General features: G+C 43.6%; 1 protein-coding gene across 2 annotated transcripts; it reads left to right on the forward strand.

Annotated features, from left to right (window-relative positions):
• Positions 1-1,048: 1,048 nt before the first annotated feature.
• On the forward strand, positions 1,049-22,929 carry CTNNB1 (catenin beta 1). Of its 2 annotated transcripts, XM_084209576.1 has the most exons (16): positions 1,049-1,271; positions 14,508-14,568; positions 14,959-15,186; positions 15,328-15,581; positions 15,671-15,909; positions 15,994-16,195; positions 16,530-16,674; positions 17,141-17,244; positions 17,330-17,668; positions 17,927-18,085; positions 18,994-19,113; positions 19,267-19,417; positions 19,507-19,628; positions 20,833-20,893; positions 21,649-21,869; positions 22,161-22,929. In XM_084209576.1, the coding sequence occupies exons 2-15, from the start codon at positions 14,556-14,558 to the stop codon at positions 21,855-21,857; spliced, it is 2,346 nt and encodes a 781-aa protein (XP_084065702.1). In that variant the 5' UTR covers positions 1,049-1,271; positions 14,508-14,555; the 3' UTR covers positions 21,858-21,869; positions 22,161-22,929. The 2 variants fall into 2 exon arrangements, with proteins under 2 accessions (XP_084065702.1, XP_084065703.1); XM_084209577.1 differs by lacking the exon at positions 21,649-21,869.
• Positions 22,930-24,448: the final 1,519 nt, after the last annotated feature.

A 24,448-nucleotide genomic window follows, 5' to 3' on the forward strand; every position in this document is an offset into this window, starting at 1 on the left:
TGCACGCAAAAAGTCTGTAAAACATTCTGCAGTGCAAGCCCGAGCACGCCGAGAAGAGGCCGCCGCGGACGTGCCTTCACACGCCGCGAGAAAACCTTGTGCAATTCCTATTTTCCTGTTTTTTACGAATCGCTAAAGAAGCGAGGGGAAGGCGGGGAGGAGGAGGTGTTGGGGGGGGGGGGGGGGGGCTGTGAGGGAAGTTCTCTTCTCCCATTAAAAAAAAAAAAAAAAAATTGCATAACGAGATACTTTCTTTGGCAACTGCTTCCTGACAAATATTTACAAGGGCAGAGCGGGAGCGCGTTTCCGCCGACGCGAGCGGGGCCCGCCGCCACCTTCCCGGGCTCCCCCGGGCTCGGGATGAGCCCCGGGCCGGGCTCGGCGGCCGCCCCGTCTCAGCGCCAGGGCCGATTGTCCGCAGCGGCCCGAGCGTCTCCCGGACCGGGCGACGCGGGCGTTTGGGAACACGGAGTTTCGCTACAGTCGGTGCCGTGCATTAAAAAAAAAAAAAAAATTAAAAACCCCAGGCAACGAAACTCCAAATTAAGCGAGGGGGGGTAGGAGGGGTGGGTAGAAGGGAATAGGAGAGAGGGAATCACATTCGCCTTTTGCCCCCTAGTTTACTCCCGAAAGCGGGACCCCAGGCTGATCCCTCAGTCGCATCCCCTCCCCCGCCACCTCTACACCCCTCAGGGCAGCAGCAACTTCGTTCCCAAGCCGGGAACTCTGATCCTTCCTTCCCACCTCCGGAATAAGGTATCTCCACCGCGCTCCCCCTGCCCCAGCCAGCCCTGCCCTGCCCAGCCCAGCCCTGCCCAGCGCCGCCTGGCCCGGCCTTCCTCCGACTAGTGCCGCTTCCCCGCTCCCTGTCTCCCTCCGCCCTGGGAGCCGGGCACTATTTCTCCTCCTCCCTCTGCCTGCCCTGAGCGCCGGGCGCCTATGGAATGCCGCGCGCGGGGCCCGGCCGCGGCGGCAGGATACACAGCCGGGCCCGGCGCTCGCTATAAGAGCCTCCTTGTGAGCGACGCCATTTTAAGCCTCTCGCTCGGTTCGGCGTTGGGAGCAGCGGCGGCGGCGCTCGGGGGACAGAAACACCGCCGCCCCGTACGGTCGCCACCCGGGAGCCAGCGGCGGGGGCACCGCCGTGAGCGAGGCGGAGGCGGCGGGGGGGACGAGGAAGGAAAGACGGACCGGACCGGGATCGCCTGGGCAGCAGCAGCAGCCGCCGCCGCCGGAGCCCGGGGGGACCCTGCGCTCTCCCTTTCTCCAACGTTAGTGCCACTTTCTCCGGCGGGAACTTGGGGCAAACCCGGGCCGGGCACCCCCGCGGCCGTGAGGGGGTCCGGGGTGTGCCCGGCGGGAAGGACGGGGCTGGGGGAGGGGGGGAGCGGGGGTGGGAGAGAGGTGGGGGGGCAGGAAAGGAAGGGAGAGAGGGCTCTTGTTTTTGGGAGGTCCGGACAGCTGCGTGGCTGCAGGAGCGGCAGCTGCAGCTCCCGAGGTGTCTCTTGGGAAGCTCGTCCTGGGGCGAGGGGGTGGCTGCTCTGGTCTGCGGGAGAAGGCGAGTCCATGCGCCCGGCTCCGCTCTCGTTTGCAGCAGAGCCCGGAGTACTTTAATGACCCTTTTTAATTATTATTTTAGAGGTTCTTCCCTTTTTAGGGGATTACTAACTCGCCGGTGGGCTGCAGATCCCCTTGGGCGGTAGGAGGGGGACGAGAGCAGGGTACGGGTTTATTTGTACGGAATATAATTAATCACGGTCACCGCAGTCAGCGGGAGATAACTAATCTGTTGCCTTGTGGGGTTTCGCTTTTAGTGGCATTGCATATTTGCTGGAGAGGCTGTGCTGCTGCTGCTTCTGGGTGTCACCGAAATGAAGGTTCCCCGGAGCTGGGAGCGATCAAATTAAGTTTTAACACCCACCTTACCAGGGTGTTGTAGGGAACGACGTGGGGGCTCCCCCGCTGCGAGGGGAAGCGCCCGCTGCTTCCCGTGGCCGGCTGGGGGGACCACAGCGGCTCCAACCTTCCCAAGTACCGCGTTCCTGAGGTGTGGGGTTCAACTCGCGGCTACTCCCAGAACTGTCTAGGACACTTCTCTAGGAGTAGGGTCTCCCGGTGTGTTGTTTTGTGGTTAGTTGTTTGGTTTTGGTTTATTTTTGTTTATTTGTTTGGGTTGGGTTTTTTTTTTTTTTACAAAGCTTAGTTCATCTCTACTGGGCATGATTAGCTGCTCCTAGAGCAGCAAGTTTTCTTTAATTTAGCAAAACCTTGCATTTTTCCCTAGTTAAAACTCGATGTAGGACGTTGGGCCGTTTTTTTTGTGTCTCTTTCCGAAAACCTTCTCTGAAAATTATCCTAACTCGAAAGAAAGGACAGACTGTATAAAGGTACCATGGGCAACTTACTTGTGACTTTAGGAATAGCAGTGTTGATCTTTGTAATCAGCTACTTCTTGATCTCTTTCTCATGGAGCAGCCATTGTTCTGACACTCTGTATATTCCAGACATCTGTGGTCCTCCCATCCCCCAAAGTATGCAAGTGGTGAATGGAAAGAGGCTGGGCTGGTATGCTGAGGTCGACGGACGGAAATCAAGGAGGGGTTTTTAGTAAAACAGGATCTTTTTGTGTGCTGAGGCTGCAGTAAAGGCGAAGACGAGAAAACTAGCTGAAAGAGTGTCGAGGTTTTCTTGATCTAAGTTCAGACACACTAGTCAGCAACTTCCTAGTTATGATTTTGCTTCTGAATGACAAAAAGGTACTATTGCAAGGCTCCAAAGAAAAAAGCCTAAGCGGCAAAACTTACTGGTGTGTATTGGCCCAAGTTATAATGTGAGTTTCAGTACCTAACAGTCCAGGAACCTAATGTTGATCTTGCACTTTTGATAAGAAGGTGCTGACAGCTGCAGGTATGTGACTGCTGTGTCGTTTGTCTAATGGCTGGTACTGTTGCAAATGAGGCTGCTTAGGTATTCAGGCAGGAGTTTGAGGCTCTCTAAATTCAGCTGTTCAGTTGAAAATTACACTGAGTGTCTCATTGTTCTGGGATTGTTCTAAAGAAATGTTATATTTGTTCATCTGTTAGTTCAGATATTTTCTATTTAGGTGTAAACTGCTATGCAGGGGAATGTTCACTTTGGTCTGTATGGCTGATCATTTCACAAGGTCTAGGGGAGAAATAAGTAAAAATACCATGTTGGAAAGGACAATGCCATGCACGGTAGCTTCAAAGAGCAGGGATTAATACAAAGTAAAGCTTGATTGGAAAAATCGTTTCTTTAAATGCTGTGTTACAGCCTTATCAACCCAAGCTTCCTTTTTCTTGCCTAAGCTATAAATAGAGTGGACTCTTTGCACGGTGTATGTCTACTCAGGGCACCAGCATTTTGCTCTGACTGTGGTGTATCAGTAAGTGGGTTATCAAACCTTGGCTGTGAAACCTGGTTGCCCTTCAGGCATAATGATTTTTTTTCTGAAACATCTGTCCATCTATAGTGATTCTACATCTGAATTAGCATCCTGAAATACTGTGTTCTGAAGAGTTAAACTTGAGGTTTTGGGGATATTAAGGCAAGAGGTTAGTACTAGTGGTGTTCTGATTTTGCAGTGTTTTCAGGGGTAGAATTGGAAGTGGAAAGAATGGAGCAGGAAATATGGCTGCTGGAGGCTTCTGTCTCAGAAACTGAAGTCTGAATGTGTGCTCTGAGTCTCCTGGATAAGGATGTTTCTGCAGAGTATTGTCTAGTAGGCAGACTAGTGTGCAAATACAGCAGTAATCAAAATCACTTGCCTTAATTCATAGTTAAACTGGTAATGCTGGGGTTGTGGTTATCATGCAGTTGCCTGCAGCAAAACTTGTTCTGTGACTGTGGTAGCCTGCATACCATGGCAGGAAAATCAGGACTGACCTTACTTATCTTGAACATCATACTTCACAAAGCCTGATAAAACCTGTGAGAAGCTGTGCAGGCAGCTGTGACTTGCTCCTGTGTCCTCAGAACGTGCACTTGTAGACTCTGAGCCCAGTGCCTTGCTGGCTGACTGGGTGGGAATCTAGAAATTGTAAACTTGGTAGTAAATATTGTGTGTGTGATTCTTCTTGTCTCTTTAGATAAAATTATTTTCCTGGAAGGGCAATATTTCTGATTTTCCAGTTAAGCACCGATTGAATTGGCTAGACTTGCCAACATAAGGTAGCCTGACAGTGGTTAACTTTTAATATCTATTTCTGGCACTTGATTCCAAGGTAAAACTTGCTGTAGTCTGTGATCAGGCTTTAGCCCAGGAGGGTAATTTGTTAAACTGTGCTGGCACTGTGTAGCCTGTGCTGCCTCTTGTGAGAAGAAAGGAGCCAGAAGAGTTGTTTCAGTTTTTGGGGTTTTGTGCTTTTCTTTCTTCACTGACAGGTAACTTCAAGTGGAAGGGAGAGAACTAATGGAAGTCTAATTCTGGCACTTTTGTCTGTGTGGAACACCAAGTAGATGAGGTGAGCAGGTGAAACATACCTGTAGCTCAGCCTGACCTCCTGAGTCTGTTTACTCTGATGTGAAAGCAAATTCATCCTGTGCTTTTGTTGCCTTGGGAAGTTTGGGTGCACATGTTACTTTACAGCAGAACTTTTTGTTCCTGTTCCAAGTTGACTTTGGGAAACAATGTACATTGGCTGGATTGGTATTGCAGAAGTGAAGTGCTTGCTCTGTTACTTTATACTAAATTAACTCTGGAGCCTTGTTTGAGGACTGACATAGAATGGTGAAAGAGTTAATCTCATATTCTGTGTTGCTGCATTTAAAAAACAGTATGAGGTAGCTGGATTTTGCTGGAGTTGGCAAATGCACTGTACATGTATTTGCTGGAACCAGCATTTCTGGGCTGACTTACTGCACTAAATAGACTTGTATAAATTGGAGAAGTTTGCCAACTCTGCAGCAACTGTAGCAAATAGTTCTGTATTGTCCTGGCAACAATTCAGGTGCCCTCCAGTGGCCAGAAATCTTAACATCCTAAAGGTGCTGCTAAATGCAGCTCCCTTATCAGTTTGCCTTAATTAAGAGTGAGTTGAAGAAGCATCTTTTAGTGTCAGACTTCATTAGCGTGCTTGCTGTTTGAACAGTCCTTTTTGGAGTGTTGGTGTGCCTTATTGTAAATACAGTTATTCTGACAGACAAGCAAAGACAGCCACTTTCAGGTTCGTAAGTACTTTGTCAGTGTAATTATGACTAATCACTCTGGTTTTTTAAACTGTGGAGATTAATGTTTAACATCTAAGTTCAGGGCTGACTGTGTGGTTGCAGTCGAAGAAGAAACTGGATTATGGGTAGATACTTCCTTGTTTGGAAGAGAGATGGTTTGCTGAGCTGTTCCCGTGTTGGTGTGGAAGTGTTTCTAGCTATGCACAAACAGGCCGGAAGGGTATTTCTGTAACAGTGTCTGTTGTTAGTGATGCACATGATTGTGTTTAAATGACTTCAGAACCATTGTCTTTTTGATACACAAAACCATGTGGGCAGGGAAACTTGAGGGCTGGCAGTGGTTTTGTCCCTGAACTTTGAGCGTTAAATAAAATGTGGTATAATATTTGTCTGAATTATCATGAGTTGCCTCTAAACGATCACAATGGCAACTTTTTTTTTGTTTGTATGTGACTAGGTAAGGCTAAAGTATGAATTTTGATCCTGTCTACTGCCAGCTCTCTACTGTAGTCACCTTACTCAGTGATAAGTATGGGTACATGGACCAAAAGCTGTAAACCACTGTATATTTATTACTTGAGTCCTGCTTGCAGACTAAACCTTGGATGGAAACACTGGCTCATCCCCGACCAAGGAAGATGGGAGTATACGCAATGTACATATCTGTGTCTTGCAAATAAAAGGTGGGAGCTCTCAAAGCTGTGATAATGACACTCCTCTTAATGTTTTGAGCAGCCATGAGGATACGCAAACTTATGCTGCACAAAGCCCTAGTGGGAAGTGTGTGCCAGTGACCCAAAGATCCCAAATTCATTGAACAGAACGGAAGTGATTAGTAACTGTTTTGAGGTTTTTTGTTTGTGGTGCTGGTACTTAGTTGGTCAAAATAATTAAGACATGAGAGTGTTTTGAGTTGTTAATCTTGTTAGGACTTAATGCAAGTTCATAAACTTGAAACTGCATAGCAGTCTTCTAATACTGAGCTACAAACTGCTGTCAGGGGATTGATAAATATATTATGTGAGGAAGTTCGTTACTTTTGTTCTCAAGTTGGATGTGTAACACCAGAGTTGTATTTGAAGCAGTTTTCACATCATAACATTTAAGATTATGATCAGCTCCTGTCTTGGACAGTCAGGAAGATACTTAGGTGCTTGAAGTCTATTTTGCCAACTTATAAAGTGAGAGTTTTTGCTAGTGCTGTGTTATATTTGCTGATGAAAAGCTCTCTTAAATCATTACTTTCAAACATCACCTGATTATTTGTCAACTTGAACGCAGCTGCTGCTTATAGCGCTTAGAAGCAACCAGAAGTTTCTAGAAAGAACAAATAAATACCTAGGACAGACAGTGTTGTGTTTGCAGCTCCTGTTAGAAGCTGCTGGTATAGTTGCCTATGATTTTGAATGTAAAGGATTGGGTTGACAGACCTCTTGTAATTCCTGAATGTTCTCTAGGTAAAGAGCGAAATAACTGTGCTGTGGATTCAAACAATTTCTGAAGTGACAAGATCCTGTGCTGTGAAATTTCAGCTCCTGCAGTAGGATTTTAATTAAGAATATGTGACTATGTGAAGAGGTGCTTTCTTTACATTGCATAGGATGCCCAGCCATGTGCCTCTGGCCAGCACCAAGCAAAATTATGTAGGGACTGCTGATAAGAAATTATGGTGGTAGGTAACTTCTGCCAAGTCCATTTAGACATATCTGTGTGTCCCATCAGTCTGTAATTCTACCAGAGTTTCTCTAGAATGTCTGTCCTAAAGAACGAAGTACTGTGCAGCTCCTTTCTTTGAAAAGGAAAACGTTTATATGATATTGCCAGTTTCATGTTTGGAGAGGCTTCCTAGCCAATTCTACAGTTTCAAAGTTCATCTTCTAGAATGGTACTGCAGATTGGTGCCAGGATGAACTTTTATTTCTTTTTTAGTAACTTTTCTGATGTGCTTGTTCTGAATTCTCTTCCAAGTTCTTGTCATTTTGTATTTTAGTTATCTGAGGTATTTGTTGGCTGACAGTGGCTCTCAGATCATGGTTAGCTCTTGCTTTATTGAGAATTCTAATGGGTTGTTTTTAAAAGGGTACTTAAACCTTAGTGCCTGTGAAGACCCTGATGAATTGCACAAGCTGTTAGTGCCTTCATGCTGTGTTAGTTGCTCAGAGCACAGCACGGACAGGGCTGCAGCTGGAAGAGACCCATCTGCCGGTGAAATCTCTGACCACCACTTCTGATATCTTTTGTTACCTGAACTGTCAGTCCGTGCAAAGTTGCTCTTCAGCAGTTGATTAAAACTACCCCCGTTCTGGATGGCTCTCTGTACTTTAGGCGAGCAAAACAAAATGTGGCTCTTGCTACACTTACGTTATAGTCTCAAGTGCATTTGAAACTTAGGAGTTATTGAACATCACCAGCTAGGTAGGAGGTATGATTCTTTACTAGCCTGCTTTCTTTTTCAGGAGGAAGGAAAAGGTAAAACAGGTGAGTGTCCTGTCATATCAGAACACTCTGTAGTGCTCCAGAGGTGAAGTCTGGCAGACTGGAACTTTACAGCTGTTGTAAAGCTCTTGTGACCCCTTTCCCTCCTCTGTCACATTTGCTTAAGACTGTATTGACTCCAAAACAAGCCCTGAATTTTTTTGAACTTGTAACCTAAGTCCTTCCTTCACTAGACATTTTTTGAGGAACATGTTCTGTTTTTAAATACAGCTAACCCAGTCTTTAAGTCTAGTCAGGGGTACCAGACTGCTTGCATCTCAGTTCCATCAAGCAGTTGTAATCAACTTGGAGAAGTATAGCAAGAAGGGAATGTTTACATGTTGTTTGCTTTAGCCTATGGGCATGTGAATAGAAACTCTGTACTCTTGGTCTTAGATTGACAATAGAGAGGCAACCCATTATATTAGCAGTTATTTTGTGTGTGGCATGAAGTGAACTCTTATTAAAAAAAAAAAAACTGTACAAAAGCTAGTGTAGGGAGGTCTTTCTGCCTTTGTTACAAAAAAGAATTTTTAGATAATTTCTGAGGCAGAAGACAAAGGCTGAGAAGCCAGGACAATTGATGTAATAGCAGTCTGGGATGCCTGAAGGAAAAAGGAAATAATGAATTGGAAATGAAGCAGCAAAGAAGAATGGCTGAAATAGAGGTGACTTGCAGTGAACATTGGCAGATCTGCACCCCTCTCCCACTTTGAATCTGTGGATTATCTGAGCTAGTTTGTTGCCTCTTCCAGCACATCTTAAGGATGCTGAAGGCTGAGAAATTGGAACCTTTTAACCATTGAGGTCAATAAAGCAGATAGTCAGATTTCTTAATTTCCTGAATTTGTTCGGAAAAATAAACTTTAGACTTTCAGTCTTAGTAATAAGAGAATTTAAAGACCATTTTAACACTATTGCATGTTCTGGGTTCAGAAGTCTATTTATTATAAGGTATAATCTTAAATCTTTACATCTTAAATATAAAATAGAATGTATTGCTGTTTGCAAGGCATCTTCTGACTTTCTGCAGGCATCAGTAGAATGTGCTGTCTGAAGTATTCCTGCTTGGATAAATTTGAGTTGGATGGATTACACAGGATACTGAGTTTATAACTGGAAAGAAGAGAAATACTTCACTAAGCAAGAGTAGCTTAGTGGTTGGAGGGAATGATGCTAACAAATGTTGCTTGGAGGAACAACCAGAGCAGTTTTGCCGCAAGGTATAGTTAATAAATGAGTTTGTTCAGTTGCAGTCTAGGGATCAGTAAGATGGATTTCAGTGTGGCCATTCAGGTCAAGATTACTGGTAGCTCTTAGTTTTCAGTGGAACTTCTAAAATATTTCAAGTTGCTACATCTTGGCACAACACTTAAATGTAGTAATACTGCTTCATCTCTTGCCATGGCATTTCTTCTGAAGTAATAGTGAAGGCTATGGATGAATGTTTCTACTATGTAACCCCACCTCCCGCCAAAAAAAAGTAGAAAAGTTTTAAAGCTGTGAAAGCCTATAATTTTTTTTTCCTGTTAAAGGAAAATAACTGCATGGTTTGACTTGTTTCCTTTTGGTATTACATACTGTCCAAGTTTCTTCTGCTAGGTTAAGATGTTTTGTCATAAGCCACCTGAAGACATTTTTACATAGTATTAAAAATCACCCTGTTAAAAGCAGAAGGTAGCCTGACATTATTAAAATACATGAAGCTTTATCCTCCTGTTCCTAGTACTGATAATAAGGTAAACCTTAATTTTTCTCTCTAAAAATATCGAAGTGGTGCATTGCTTTGTTTAATGTGATAATTTACAGCCCATAACCATATCAAGAGTCACTTTGCAGTGAGTTTCATAGTCCTTAAAGCACTGGGGTGCAAAAGTAAGTATTGGTGGGTGACTAATTTCCCAGTAGTCAAGGCCTTCTAATACTTGCGTATAACTGACTACAGAATAACCTACACTCACTGTATGTGGCTGTTTCTTTTAGAGGGGACAAGGTGGCTGAGGCCTGCAAATGCTGCTATTGGAGACAGAATATGGGAATGCTCTTCATTATTTGTTTACTGGATATGGAAATACATGCCAGGAAAACTGTTGTTTGTAATCCTCTGTGGTATCTTTGTACAAGAAAAATAAATATTTTAAAAATGCAATCTTCAGAGTGGAATTCAAGCACATTCTTTACCTATTTTCAAATAAAGTGTCTTCTGTTCTTTTTTTTTTTCAAAAACTTGTAAGCTCCAGCTGTCATTCCTTCCACAAGCTTCTAACATTCCTTAAAACACACAACACCAAAACTGTCCTTCCAGGAATTCTTGCCAATCTTACAGTAGCATCTGGTACATGAAGGACCTCCAAAATTACCTGTAAAGGTACTTCTATCAGAGCTTAATACAGCCAGATAAAAATTCTGTTTTCTTTAGAACCTGTGGGTGGATATGGGAGGAGAGAGCTTTATCCACATTTGGATAAGGAATAATTAGGAGTTTACAGCAGTTCGACTCATGTCTTCATAAGAGAAAGATCAATAGAAGTAGGTCTGTCTGTTGCAAGAGTGTATCTGGGGCTTAGGTTAGACCAAAAATTGCTTATAGACAGTTCAGCCACTCCTGCCTAAAGTGCCTTTATACCGTGAAAGCTTTTTTCCTGATGTTTCCACTGTCAGTATTGTTTTGCTTGAATAATTCCTCCTCCTCCACATTTTGTTTTCTAGAAAACAGGCTAACAACTTCCAGGGGAAGATTAAAAAGGGTGGTTTTGTTTTGTTTTGATTTGTTTTTTAATTCCTTAATTGGATGTATTTTTCAAATTCCCAACTTGAAAACTAAGGTTAGTTAGGAAGCTTCTGCTACTTTAGAACTGAAATAAAAGGACTTGGGTCATAGAAATGCATGCTCTCCAGTGTTACCAGCTATGGACCTGCTGTTGCCTGTATATTTTGGCTCTGGATTTTTGTAAAGCAGATACACAGGTAGCTTTTTTTCTTTTTGCAAGCAGCAAAGACCAGTTACAAAATCAGACCCAAAGGATGCTTTCAGTAACACCTTGGGAATGGTTGCAATTACTTCAGAGCACTTGAAGAAAAACTGTTTTTCAGTACAGATACTTCTCTTCCCTTGTGTGTAGGTGATACACATTTTTAACTGCTGTGACTGTCAAAAGATGATCAGCTTGTTCTGTGTAAGCAAATGTATCATCCAGAACTGGTGGGTAATTTAAAGGTGCAGTTGCTTTGCCTGTCCCAGGTGAGACACAGAACAGGATAACATGGTCAGGAGGGCTGTTTATGTGCAACAATTCATGGTCTTTGGGTGGATCAGTCTGGGCTTCTTGTGCAAGTTATAGTAACATACTGCTCTCAAACAAATGATTTATGGCAGACTTTGACTTGTTTTAAAAAGTGGCAGGGGTGGGGATAGAACTGCATGTCAGATTAGTCAGGTGTAATTTGAGTCAATCTTAAAGAAGAGAATTGTTCAGATTTCAGAACTACTGTAGGTTTGTTCACTTCCTTGGTGTATGTTTAACTGTTCTCCAGAATCAGAAATTAGTATCTAGTAAAAATGCATGATCAGAAATAATACCTAATACTTCTTTCATTCCTTTTGAAAATCAAGAGAATTGAATTGTCTTCTGTAGTAGTTTGAAATTATTAGCTCATGTGCCTTCTAAGCTTGCAGATGCCATGTAATACAGCCTAGTGCAAGGTCTTGAATTGATCTTTGCATGAGCTGTTTAATACATAGTCTAAAAAACCCTAACCTTCATTTAAACCCAAAGTTGATGATGCTTGCTATGCAAGTGGATGGTCTTGTGGGGCAGGAGGAGCTTTTTGAGAAGAGTAGAGCCCCATAACTCCTAGCAGCACGTTCATGTGAACTGTATAATGTAATATTTATCAGAATTCCCACTTCTGAGGGCCTGCTAGCCTTCAAAATTTGCAAAGCTTGCAGCTGTGCTGAAGTTTTTTTATGAAGTATACTGAGGCCGTCTGTCTCTTTCTGATGGTTGAGATGTGTGTGGCTGACCTTGTACTGATCAATTTTGTCAAGAAAATGAGCAGCACAAGTGTTTGTAGAGAGCCTGGTGGTGTCACTCCCTTTGAAAATGTGTTGGTTAACCTTGAGAGTGACAAACAGGAAGACAAACTCAGCAACTTAACTAGACTCAGTTTACCCCTTTGTAAAATTTAAAAAGAATGTGAAAGAGAAGATGAGAGAATGTTTAACTGCAGAAAACCTAAAACCAAACCCTGGCTACTTCTGCTTGGCAGTTAGTTTGAACTTTTAGGATTAAACCTAATTCCCTATCTAAATAATAAAAAAAGCCACCAGGAATTGCTGGGGGGCTACAGGTGTGGGAAATGCAGATCAGGATGTTGGAACTTGCAGATGCAGCTAGCAGGCTGATCTAGGGTCAGCATTCCAAAGACTGAATGTCACTGGTAATGCGTTTTTGAACACTTTGTATTCTTCGTTGCTATTTTGTATTTGTTTTTCAATGTTGTTTTGGAACAGTGCTGCTGTTCAGCGGCTACTCCGGTCTGTTGGATTTTACCTAATGGTCGGTAGAGCTGCTCTTCTGATCTCTTCAGGCTGCTGAAATTGAAACAGCAATTTCAGAGTGCAGATGCTATAGGCCAGTTGCCTTCATTGATGCAGAATTCAGCAGTGGAGAAAATAAATGTCCTTCCCCAATCCCCCATTGCATATGGAAATTTCAGGTGGTAGTCAATGTCTCAAAGCATAGTCACTGCTCTTAACACCAGTGGTAGATAAAACAGTCAACTTCAAAACCAGTTTGGTGATCCTTTTTTTAGCTTAGTCCTGATGGGAGAAGATGGGAAAGTTTATGGTAAAAATAAATCTTTTTTGTGTTAAGCATATTGAAAATTTCATATAGCAGCTAGAACATGCCAGTTTTTTATTGGAAGTGTCACATCTGACTTAGAGTGAGGACTACAGGGAGCAAAGATACAAAATTTACTGCTGTTCCCTTTCTGTTTGGAAGGTGTTGATGGAACTCACAAAGTAATGCAGAAGGCTTGCAAAGAGCTCTCAAGCTTTTGTATAGGCACTTGCTCAACTTAGCTACTCATTAGAATTTTTTAATCAGTGGTGGACTGACAGTGAGACTTAAGTTTTTCTTTCCCCTTGCCACTACAACTCTCAAACTCCTAACAGCATGTTGGAAGAATCCATGGGTAAGGGCCTGGAAAAAGTGTCTGTATTTTCAGCGCATCCTCCATGCCAATTGTCAAGAGCAGACTCTTGAGTTGGCCAGTCTCTTCTAGGCTATGGAGAAGGACCAGTTTAGAGTTTCCAGCTGCACAGCAGGATGCTTATTGTGTGTTGTGTAATGTCTTATATCAGCTTAATGCTGTTTATCTGCTGCAGATGCAGATCTACTGCCCATTTTATAAGAGCCAGGGAAGGGTTGCTGCCAAAAGTTGTGGGAGTGGAGTCAGGACAAACAGCACTGGCATTTGTACAGCCAAGCAACAAGATTTCTCAGGAGCTGATGGAGTATCTTGCAGCTGGCTCAGAGTCAGTGAAAAATAAGTTTGTCCCACCTATCCAGGGAGACTTTTAAAACTGCAGGCCTGCCCTCTGTTTAAATATTATTTTCAAAAAGGTGGTCCTGAAGGAAACTCTTAAACTGGGAAATCTGTGTTTACACAAATCCAGCAAAGTCAGGTGGACTTTGTTCTCCTGATGCAGCACTGCAGACCTGTCCTTTCAGGGATTAGTGTACTGCCTTTACTTCATTGTGCAGGAATGTTTGGATCGGCACAGCTCTAACACCTAACAGCACAGTGAAAGCTGATTGCTGCAAGAGATGGTTTTGCTCCCTGCACAAGCTCCCACTACAAATGTCTCTGCTTGGCTGGCGCCCAGAGTAGGCTGTCACCAGCTCTGTGTCTGTGCTGGAAACAGTGTGGGACTATGGGGGGAAGGGGAGCAAATGAAATAAAAGTGACCTGTTGTGGAGTTGTAGCCTCAAATTTCTCTTTCTGGGTTAGTGAAGAGACAGGTACAGATTTATGGTGCAAATACTTCGAAACTGCTTGGTGATATGGAATGGAGGTTTATAGTGAAAATTTATATAAGGTATTTGATCATATTTCAGTCTCCTTGCCCCCAGTTATCTTGGTTTTCTGTGCAAACAATATAAGTGAGTTTGGAGACTCAATGTGCGTTCAACTGAAGGACAGCTTTTTTTTTATTATTTTTAATAAGGCTGGTTCAATTTTTAGTTTTAACTTCAAGGGAGATTTTTTTGTAGGAAGTAGCCTTTATTCTTATGGCACAGGGAGGCAGTAATAGAGGAAGTGCAGTTATAACTCTTTAGGTAGTCTTTGTGCAATTTGCCTTACATTGTCATTTCAGCTTTCCCCATGAAAATTCATGTTGTAGCCCTGTATAAGACAGTTTTTCTAGTATCTTCTAAGTAGTTTATCTTTGAGGGAAATGAGGAAGTGTGACATTTAGCCATTGTCTTTGTGGCATTTCCAGACTGGAATTTAATGTCTGGACTTCATTTTATGCAAAGATAGAAGAGTGAAAAATAGCTTTATCATGGTCAGTCTTCAGTTCTTGTTCTCTTGCAGCTCTGAGAGAATATCTTACACATAACCTGACAGAAGAAGTCTGGGTGATACATTGAGTACTTTTGCATGTCTGTCCATGGGGGTTTGCAAATTAGCATTTGAGTATACTCACTGTAGTAATGAAATGGCAAAATGTGCCAAGTCTGAGTTTGCACTCCCAGTGTTCTAATGTGAAATCCTGTCTTACTAAGTACTCTGATTACTGTTTAATAAGTTCTAACCTTGCTCTTTTTTAGGATCTCTGAAAGGGTGCAAGAAAGAGTTCTGGGAGCATAACAAGGAACATGGCAACTCAAGGTACGTAATGCATTACAATTTCTGTTACTAGAATCTAGAAGACTCCTTAAACCTCTCTTTTTAACTTTTCAAAGTCACTTAGGTTGAATAACATCTGCTCTATTACAGTATTTAATACCTTACACTGGAAATCAAACTTTCAGACAAGTTTGTTGTAAGGTCAGGACAGCCACAATAGCAGTGATTGTTCTGCCTGTTCCTCACATTTACGTGTCTGTCTTGGTTCAACATATAGTCTCAGTTTAAACTTGCTGCTTGCTTGCAGTGCTGGGTTGAGGAAGTTGTTTGTAACAGCTAATTTTAATTTCAAATCTTTGTCATCTCCTGTAGGATTAATACGTGCTGGAGCAATTGAACTAAACTTAATTGTTCACCAATGATTTCTTACAGCTGACTTGATGGAGCTGGATATGGCAATGGAGCCAGACAGAAAAGCAGCAGTCAGTCACTGGCAGCAGCAATCATATCTGGACTCTGGTATCCATTCTGGAGCCACAACAACTGCTCCCTCCTTGAGTGGCAAGGGAAATCCTGAAGAAGAAGATGTGGACACAACACAAGTGCTGTATGAATGGGAACAGGGATTCTCTCAGTCCTTCACCCAGGAGCAAGTTGCAGGTAAGGCCTTTTCTATTACACCGGTTTGCTTGGACTAGCAGTTAATAATAATACAGAAACCTAACTACTCAATTACTGCCAATCTGGATGATGAGCTTTTTATCCCTAGTTTGAGATTATTATGACTTGCCTTGTTTTCAGATATTGATGGCCAGTATGCAATGACTAGAGCTCAGAGGGTGCGTGCAGCTATGTTCCCTGAAACCCTGGATGAAGGAATGCAGATCCCATCCACACAGTTTGATGCAGCTCATCCAACTAACGTGCAGCGCCTGGCTGAGCCATCCCAGATGTTAAAACATGCTGTTGTTAATTTGATAAACTACCAGGATGATGCTGAACTTGCAACTCGTGCAATCCCAGAACTGACCAAACTGTTGAATGATGAGGACCAGGTAAGTATTTTCTTTGCCTGGTGAAGCTTGCTTTTGGGGCACCTTCAATGACCTTAAAACTAAAAGCTCTATTCAAACACTTGTGTTAGGTGGTGGTGAACAAGGCTGCAGTTATGGTTCATCAGCTCTCCAAAAAGGAAGCATCTCGCCACGCCATTATGAGATCTCCTCAGATGGTGTCTGCCATTGTACGTACCATGCAAAACACAAACGATGTGGAGACAGCCCGGTGTACTGCAGGGACACTACACAACCTCTCACATCACCGTGAAGGCTTGTTGGCAATCTTCAAATCAGGAGGCATCCCTGCTTTGGTTAAAATGCTGGGGTATGTGCACTACTGAGGCGGTACTTATGTTTTGCAGTTGGGTCTGCTAGAAGCAGGTACTCATGAGGATTTTCCCTTCTTCAGGTCCCCAGTGGACTCTGTGCTGTTCTATGCCATTACAACTCTTCACAATCTCCTGTTACATCAGGAAGGAGCCAAGATGGCTGTCCGTCTTGCTGGTGGGCTGCAGAAAATGGTGGCCTTGCTCAACAAAACAAACGTCAAATTCTTGGCCATCACAACAGACTGCCTTCAGATTTTAGCATATGGCAATCAAGAAAGTAAGGTAGGTGCTTCTGGTGCTGAAGTAGTTAAAATGAGCAAGCTTGTGATGAATGGCCTGACAGTTCTTGTGTACTGACCTCCTGACTCTGAATCTTCAGCCACATGCCACTGGATTTTGCCAGTCATTCCTGACCTTGCAAGAGGGGAGGGATACAGGAATTATCTTGTGGAAATGCTGCTGTGCTTATAGTGAGACTATAAAACTTAGAGTCCACATAAGCAGATGGGAATGTTTTTTTAGGGAACTGTAACCACGAGGGGTGTAAGCCAGCAACGTTTACTACCTGCTGACGTGTCAGAAGTGACAGACAAATACTATTTTTGCTGTCTTTCAGCTGATTATTCTGGCAAGTGGCGGACCCCAGGCTTTAGTAAACATAATGAGGACCTATACTTACGAGAAACTATTGTGGACCACAAGTAGGGTGCTGAAGGTGTTGTCAGTCTGCTCCAGCAACAAACCTGCTATTGTTGAGGCTGGTAAGTACATTGTACTCATTCTAACTCCAAAATCTACATAGTGGTTTGGGATCAGTTCATTCCACCAAGAACAGAAACTGCCAGCATCAAAAAATGAACTTGGGTTGGTCTTTAAGTCCATAACCAGGTTTGGAGGCCTTTAGTATACAGAAGTATCAAAGGGTGGCTGTTTTAGTAACTCCACTGTGTTGTTAACTGTTAGTGGGTGAGTTTTGTCAAGATGGATCCCTGAGAATATGCACACATTTAAAAGGCCCAGTGTCACACAGGTAATTTCAGGGGGTTATTATTTAGCTGTGAAGAAGGGCTAGGGCCCCAGCCATACATATTGACAAGAAGGATCCAAAAGCTTGTGAGATTTTGCACTTAGATGTCAAGGAAAAGGAGGACTTGACTGCTCACAAGGTGAGCATCAGAGTATGGTGTAAAATCTGAGTAATGGTGTCAAATCTGTACCATCTTCCAGGTGGGATGCAAGCTTTGGGGCTCCACCTCACAGATCCAAGCCAGCGTCTTGTCCAGAACTGTCTCTGGACTCTGAGAAATCTGTCAGATGCTGCAACAAAGCAGGTAAAGGGCTTGTCTGACGGATCAAGAGCAGAAGTCAACCTAGTGAAAAAGAAGACTTAACTTTTTCTTCCCTCTTTTTCTGCAGGAGGGCATGGAAGGCCTCCTAGGAACTCTAGTTCAGCTTTTAGGATCAGATGATATTAATGTTGTGACTTGTGCCGCTGGCATCCTTTCTAACCTTACCTGCAACAATTACAAGAACAAGATGATGGTGTGCCAGGTTGGTGGCATCGAGGCTCTGGTGCGCACAGTCCTCCGGGCTGGAGACAGGGAAGACATCACGGAACCTGCGATCTGTGCGCTCCGTCACCTCACCAGCAGACACCAAGAAGCAGAGATGGCTCAAAATGCAGTTCGTCTCCATTACGGGCTCCCAGTGGTGGTAAAGCTGTTGCACCCACCCTCACACTGGCCTTTGATCAAGGTAAATAATGGTTAAAAACTTACGGAGCTGAAACTGAAAACTGTTGCTCTTTAAAATGTAACTTTAAAAGTGAAAAATTCTTTGTTCCCACAGTGTTGGGGATACAATTTGTCTGCTGGAGTAATTGTTCCACTTGAGCAACTCAGTGTTTACTGTTAGAGATTTAAACATTTGAGATGAACTGATTAAAAAAAGAAGTCACTAACAGCAAGCACACCTCTCCTGCTCTTTTATTCCCCACCTCTTCCTTACCTGCAGGCTACTGTTGGCCTGATCCGCAACCTGGCTCTGTGTCCTGCAAACCACGCCCCGCTGCGTGAACAAGGTGCTATCCCGAGGCTAGTGCAGTTGCTGGTTCGAGCACACCAGGATACCCAGCGACGCACTTCCATGGGCGGGACACAACAGCAGTTTGTGGTGAGTGCCCTCCCCGACACTGCATCTCTCAAAGTCCTCTGCAACTCCTCCTTTGTCAGTGCACCTCAGCCCTGTAGTGCTTGGCTAAAGAACTGTTGTCTTATTTGCTCTATTCACATTATTATCTGTGTGCTGATAGCTCTGTCTTGGCAGACCTGAGATTTTTCTTAAATCAGGATGCCAAAACAAATCTTGGTTCTTGTTTTAATAACCTCTTGAGCATTTAATTCTGAATGTTAGAGCTCACAGAAATTCTAGTACTGCCTACTCTGGCAAGGCAAGTAATCTACCAAGACACCAGAAGTTCCTCCTCCTTCTCAGAAGAATGGGTTTAAGAATGCAGTCAGAGCTTACTGCATATTTGCAAGGGTGCTTAGACCTGTAAGAGTACTGAGAAGTTGTGCAGGCTCTGTAATTGTTATTTCTTTGGCTTCCAGGTTAGTGTGACAAGATCAGTCTCAATTGGATTTTTTTTATCCTGTTAAACATATTTACAGAGGAGAGGTTTGCTTACCACACAAATGGAAGCAGCATCTACTAGTACAGGAGCGTAGTTAATTCATGCAGAGGCAAGAAGGGACCTCTTTGCTACTGGTAACTGCTGTTTCTAGCTTAGTAACTGCTGGGCTAATCCAGGTTGTAGAAAAAGAGATGGTGTTATCAGAGGGGAAGCTCATTATAAAAGCTACTGAGGCATTCCACTGGGATGCTTCTGAATTTGGGTGGGTACACGGGGTTGACTTGTAGCAGGGATGTTAAGTTTGAAAGCCAGCACTTAGGGGAAGGGGGTAAATGTAGGGGATGAGTTTAAATGATTAGTTGGAACTGCTGGTTGGCTTTTTGATAGTCACTTAAGAAGAGAGTATACAATATCTCAAATTCAAAAATGCCTTTTCTCTCCTAACCAGGAGGGTGTGCGCATGGAAGAAATTGTCGAGGGCTGCACTGGAGCCCTGCACATTCTTGCACGTGATGTTCATAATCGAATCGTAATCAGGGGTCTAAATACCATTCCACTATTTGTGCAGGTAAGTAAGAGCTTAGGATAATACTCAGAGTGCATGTTAGGAAAAGAAATAAAACAGCTCTTGCACTTCCTGGATAGAGCTGCTAAGTCCGAGTATGCTGAAGAGCTCATTTCCAGTGGAAGAGCTAAAAGAACCCTTGTGTTTTGGTTGCAGTTGTTGTACTCTCCCATCGAGAATATCCAGAGAGTAGCTGCTGGTGTACTTTGTGAACTGGCTCAAGACAAGGAGGCAGCTGAAGCAATCGAAGCTGAAGGTGCAACTGCTCCTTTAACAGAACTGCTTCATTCTAGGAATGAGGGTGTTGGTAAGTGAACTTAAGGCTGGTTCCATACTTGTGTTAGAAGAGTTGATAGAAGTCTTGACCTCTATTAACATCACTCTTCCTTTTGGCAGCAACCTACGCAGCTGCAGTGCTGTTCAGAATGTCTGAGGACAAACCACAGGACTACAAGAAGCGACTTTCTGTTGAGTTGACAAGCTCCCTGTTCCGGACCGAGCCAATGGCTTGGAACGAGGTGAGTTCTGTGGTCTGGGTTAACAGTTCCCCAGGGAGAGCTCACTTCTGTGTTCTCCCTCCTTCCACCAGTGAAGTGTAGATGCCATCAGTGATACAGGCCCAGTTTTTACAGCTGTCTGGTGGCTGTACCTTCTTTACTCGTTGTCTGTGTTCAGGTGCAGTGAACCTTTGGTAAGCAGCCTTCAAGCTGCCTTTTCCCTGGCAGACAGGAAGAGCCTGTTCTCTGCTGCTGCTGCTGAAGTGTGTAATGCTCATTATGCTTGCAAGTGTGCAAAGCTGGCTGTATACAAGAACTTTGTACTTTTCTGTGTTGCTTGTCAAAACCTGATGAACTCTGGATGCAAAAATAGAAACATGAGTGATATGAGGGAAGCATAAATATAAAACATATCCTGTGAGGCTTCTATCAAGCCAACAATGCAGGATTAGTAATCTTGGGCTGGGAATTCAACTTGTCCTGAGACCTGAATACATTTGAGATTTCAGACTTGAATACATTTGCAGGCTCATTATCACACATGGCATTTTTTCATTTTTAATGGACTACACAGTAAATTGAGACTGAAGTCAGTCTATGTGCATGGGATACAGGGAAGGCTTCACTCATTCTTTCTCTTCCCACAAATTCTTAAGATTCAGGAGCCTAACTTGTCTTGTCTTGTATGTATCTACTACACAAGGGCAGTAGCCTTCAATTTTTACTGTTTCAGTGCTTACTTTTCTGTTTTACTAAAACCTCTATCTACCACAAGAATGGATGGGGGGGAAGCTAAAATGGAATATCTCTTTGAGACTGGAGTTAGACAGTTACTCTGCAGGCAGGCAGTTACTTCTGTAATTGAACAAATGGGAGAGGTTCCTTCACAACTCTTAAAAGCTCTGTTGCTGGCTTGGGAATATGTGACTTGCAGGATCTGGATAGGTGTACCTGAGGAGTGTTCCTAGATCTACCTCATCTTTTTCACTCCCAGACAGAACCCTCCTTCCAGTGATCTGTGGATTTCTAAATCTGGCTATTACATGGATGCAGATAGTGAGCTAGAAAGGCATTTCATGTTGACAGCAGTGCTGCAGTGCTTACTGCAGAGGAGTTGTTCAAAGGGATTTGGGGCAAGCTTTACAACTTTGTAAACTCAGAATTACTGGTGTTGGCCGAAAGACCCGATGTTAAAACTGTTTTGTAATTCTTTGTGTACAAATAGACAGCAGATCTCGGACTGGATATCGGTGCCCAGGGAGAGCCTCTTGGATACCGCCCAGATGGTACGTGTCTTCTGTTCCCCTTGACTAAACTTTCAATTGGATGAAGTCAAGTCATAGGTTTTAAAGGAGAACTGCAAATGAGTGAAGAGTGGATTTACTCTTCAGCAAGGTATTGCAAACTGACAGGCAGATGGGGAACTGCCAGTTCAAATAACCCGTTTCTGCAACACCACTGGCAGCCCTGAAATGGGAGCCGTATGAACATGCAAAACCAGTGTCTCTTGTCTGAGTCCTGTGGGAACACCTCCTGCTGAGCTGTTGTTTCCAGAAATCTTTTCCATTCTTTACAAATGGACTTGACAATTCCAATAGTGCAGTTTTTCTTTAAAACAACAAAGCTGGTATTGAATGCGTTAGTCTGTGAGTGTCTATAGATTTGAACACAAGCCTATCCCTAAGGATTCTGAGCTATTTTTGACTAGTCTTTCAGAAGCAAGTCTACAGTCTTGGAGCCTGGTTTTGCTGCAGTATTGTTGAATTTTAGTAGTGTTGATTGTGCAGACTAATGGCTTGGCTGGAATCTGCTCGTGCTTCTGACTGCAGTGTGCTTTGTCTGCAGAATCCTACTGGAAGGCTTTTCCGAACAATGGAATAGCTGTTAAGGGCAGGCAGCAGATTGTGTTGAACTTGGCTGAACTAGAAAACAATTAGATGGCTACACAATCTCCTCACACACTGATACTTGCAGCTTCTGATGCATCTAACATCTGTTAACATTATGCTTTTTTTCCCTCTGCCACCTTTAACTTTCTTAGATCCTAGCTACCGTTCTTTCCACTCTGGCGGATACGGTCAGGATGCCTTGGGTATGGACCCTATGATGGAACATGAAATGGGTGGCCACCACCCTGGTGCTGACTACCCAGTTGATGGTCTGCCAGATCTTGGCCATGCCCAGGACCTTATGGATGGGCTGCCTCCAGGTGACAGTAATCAGTTGGCCTGGTTCGATACTGACCTGTAAATCATCCTTTAGGTAAGAAGCTCCAACCTTGAATTTAAAAACAAAACAAAAAGAGAAAAACAGCTGACTGGACTGAGGACTTGGTTGGCAGGGAGGGATTGGCTCAACTGGGTCCTAGAGTGCCACAATAATGAATAAATGCTCTGGAAACACACAATGAGCACACTCCAAACTGACTTCTGCCGTGAAGTGTGGAAGTAATTAACTGTAACGTCTTGTGCACCGGCTTCATGCAGTCTTGATGTGTTACAACAGCCCTTTACAACTCAGGAGCCCTGACACCTGTGTTTTTTCTCTTTGCAGCTGTATCATCTGAGTGAACTTGCATTGATTGGCCTGTAGAGTTGCTGAGAGGGCTCGAGGGGTGGGCTAGTATCTCAGAAAGTGCCTGACACACTAACCAAGCTGAGTTTCCTATGGGAACAATTGAAGTAAACTTTTTGTTCTGGTCCTTTTTGGTCGAGGAGTAATAATACAAATGGATTTTGGGAGTGATTCAAGAAACGAAGAATGCACAAGAATGAGTTGCAAGATGGAATTTATCAAACCCTAGCCTTGCTTGTTAAAAATTTATTATTTTTTTTAAATCTCTGTAATGGTACTGACCTTGCTTGCTTTGGAAGTAGCCTTTCTTTTTGCAGTAATTGTTGTTAGTTTTTTTTTAAAGTCTCTCGTAGTATTAAGTTATAGTGAATATGCTACAGCAGTTTCTAATTTTTAAGGATTGAGTAAAAGTGTAGAACACTAATTCATAATCGCTCTAACTGTATTCTGAATAAAGTGTAACATTGTGTAGCCTTTTTGTATAAAAAACTAGACAAATAGAAATGGTCCAATTAGTTTCCTTTTTAATATGCTTAAAATAAGCAGGTGGATCTATTTCATGTTTTTGATCAAAAACTTTATCTGGGATATGTCTGGGTAGGGGCCAGTAAAAACTGTTTATTTGGAACCTTGTATTGGACAGTTTACCAGTTGCCTTTTATCCCAAAGTTATTGTAGCCTGCTGTGATACAGATGCTTCATGAGAAAAATGCAGTTATAAAATGGTTCAAAATTAAAGTAAACTTTTAATTCATTCTGTGTCAAATTATTTCAGATCACAAAATATATTTGTGTGTTAAGACATAGTCCTGGACTTGCACAACCACTTTAGTGGAGGGAGACAAGAATAATTTACCTCTTTGATTGCACTCTGGCATAGTTACCCTTCATAGCCTGGAGGTTTCCTGCTGCAGTCCCCAGGCTGCCCCTGCTTTGCTTTGGCAGGGTCCTTAGCGTGGGGCAGGTCTAGCTGGATGTGAGGCAACTCCACTGCTGCCAGGCCTGCCAGCCCCACAGCTCTCTGGGCTTCACAAAGGGTGAGCAGCCTCAGCTCCCCTCAGCACTAAGGGACAAGGAAAGAGCCTTTGCCCACAAGCTCTCAGCTGGTTCAAAGCCCTTCTCAGGTGTCCTCAGTGTTCAGCTGCTGCACAAGACAAGACCTGTGTGTGACTGGCTTCCCTTGAGGCAGCACCTGTGTGACTGCAAGGGGACAAAGTGGTTCTGAGACTGCCGACTCAGCTGCAGACTGCACGTGTACACCATGCATCTGTCACCAGCTCTGTGGGAGCAGCACTCCAGGCACATCCACTGCAGGCAGCAGTTTGCCAGCAGGAGATCAGAGCAGGTTTTGCTGCAGAGACTCCTGGCTCAAGATGCTGAGAGCTGAAGGGAGCCACACCAGCCTGCTTCCCCTTCTGCTGCAAAAGGAAAGGGCTCACACAAGGAATTCAGCTTTGTTCCTCTCAGCCACACTTGGCTATTGGACTCCTACTGTAAAACACTACATCAGATAATAGCCAGCACTTCACTGTTCCCTCTTTCTAGTAACTCCAGCTGAAAAATAGCAGTATGTGAAGTAATGTAAGAAAACAATTCCTGTAAGTTACAAGGTGAAATCTCTTTACATGGGGCTGTTTGCTTGCATCCACAAACTCTGGGTAACGGAGCTGTGCAGCTGTCACAGGCACCTGGGCTTGGTGGGGGCACTGACAAACTGACAGACATCAGCCACAGCACATGTGGAGAAGAATTTAACTCTACACACACTGGGATCTGCAAGCTCTAGAGGACCTTTTCTAGGGTACCAGCTTTTACTGGGGGTTTGACAAATTGCCAGGATCATCATCACACCTGTTCTCAACTGCAGCCAGGAGTGTTGGCAGCTGAGAACAGCACTCCACCAGTGTAGTTTAAGCTGAGCTATGCTAGGCAAAGGAGGGGCTAGAAAGTAGAAGGCTGCGAGTAGAAACCTGGGTAACATCTATCCTTACATGCCCCACACACAGCCTCTGTGTGATCACAGTGGTTGGTACTGGTTGCTTGAGGTGAACAATATTGTCTGTCTTGATAAAAAGGTATTTCCTAGTGCCAGTCACAAGCATGAGATGACCCCTAAAAGTGAACAGCCAAGGCAGTCACCTGGTCCAAAAGATAAATGAGCATTTCTAACTAGCTTGAAACACTTTATATTGTGGAGTAACTACTATTTATTTAATTCACACTTTCAAACTATCAAATACTTGAGCTACATCATGTAATGTCAGCAA

This window comes from Fringilla coelebs (assembly GCF_963513975.1).
Source record: "Fringilla coelebs genome assembly, chromosome: 1".
Lineage (NCBI taxonomy): Eukaryota > Metazoa > Chordata > Aves > Passeriformes > Fringillidae > Fringilla > Fringilla coelebs.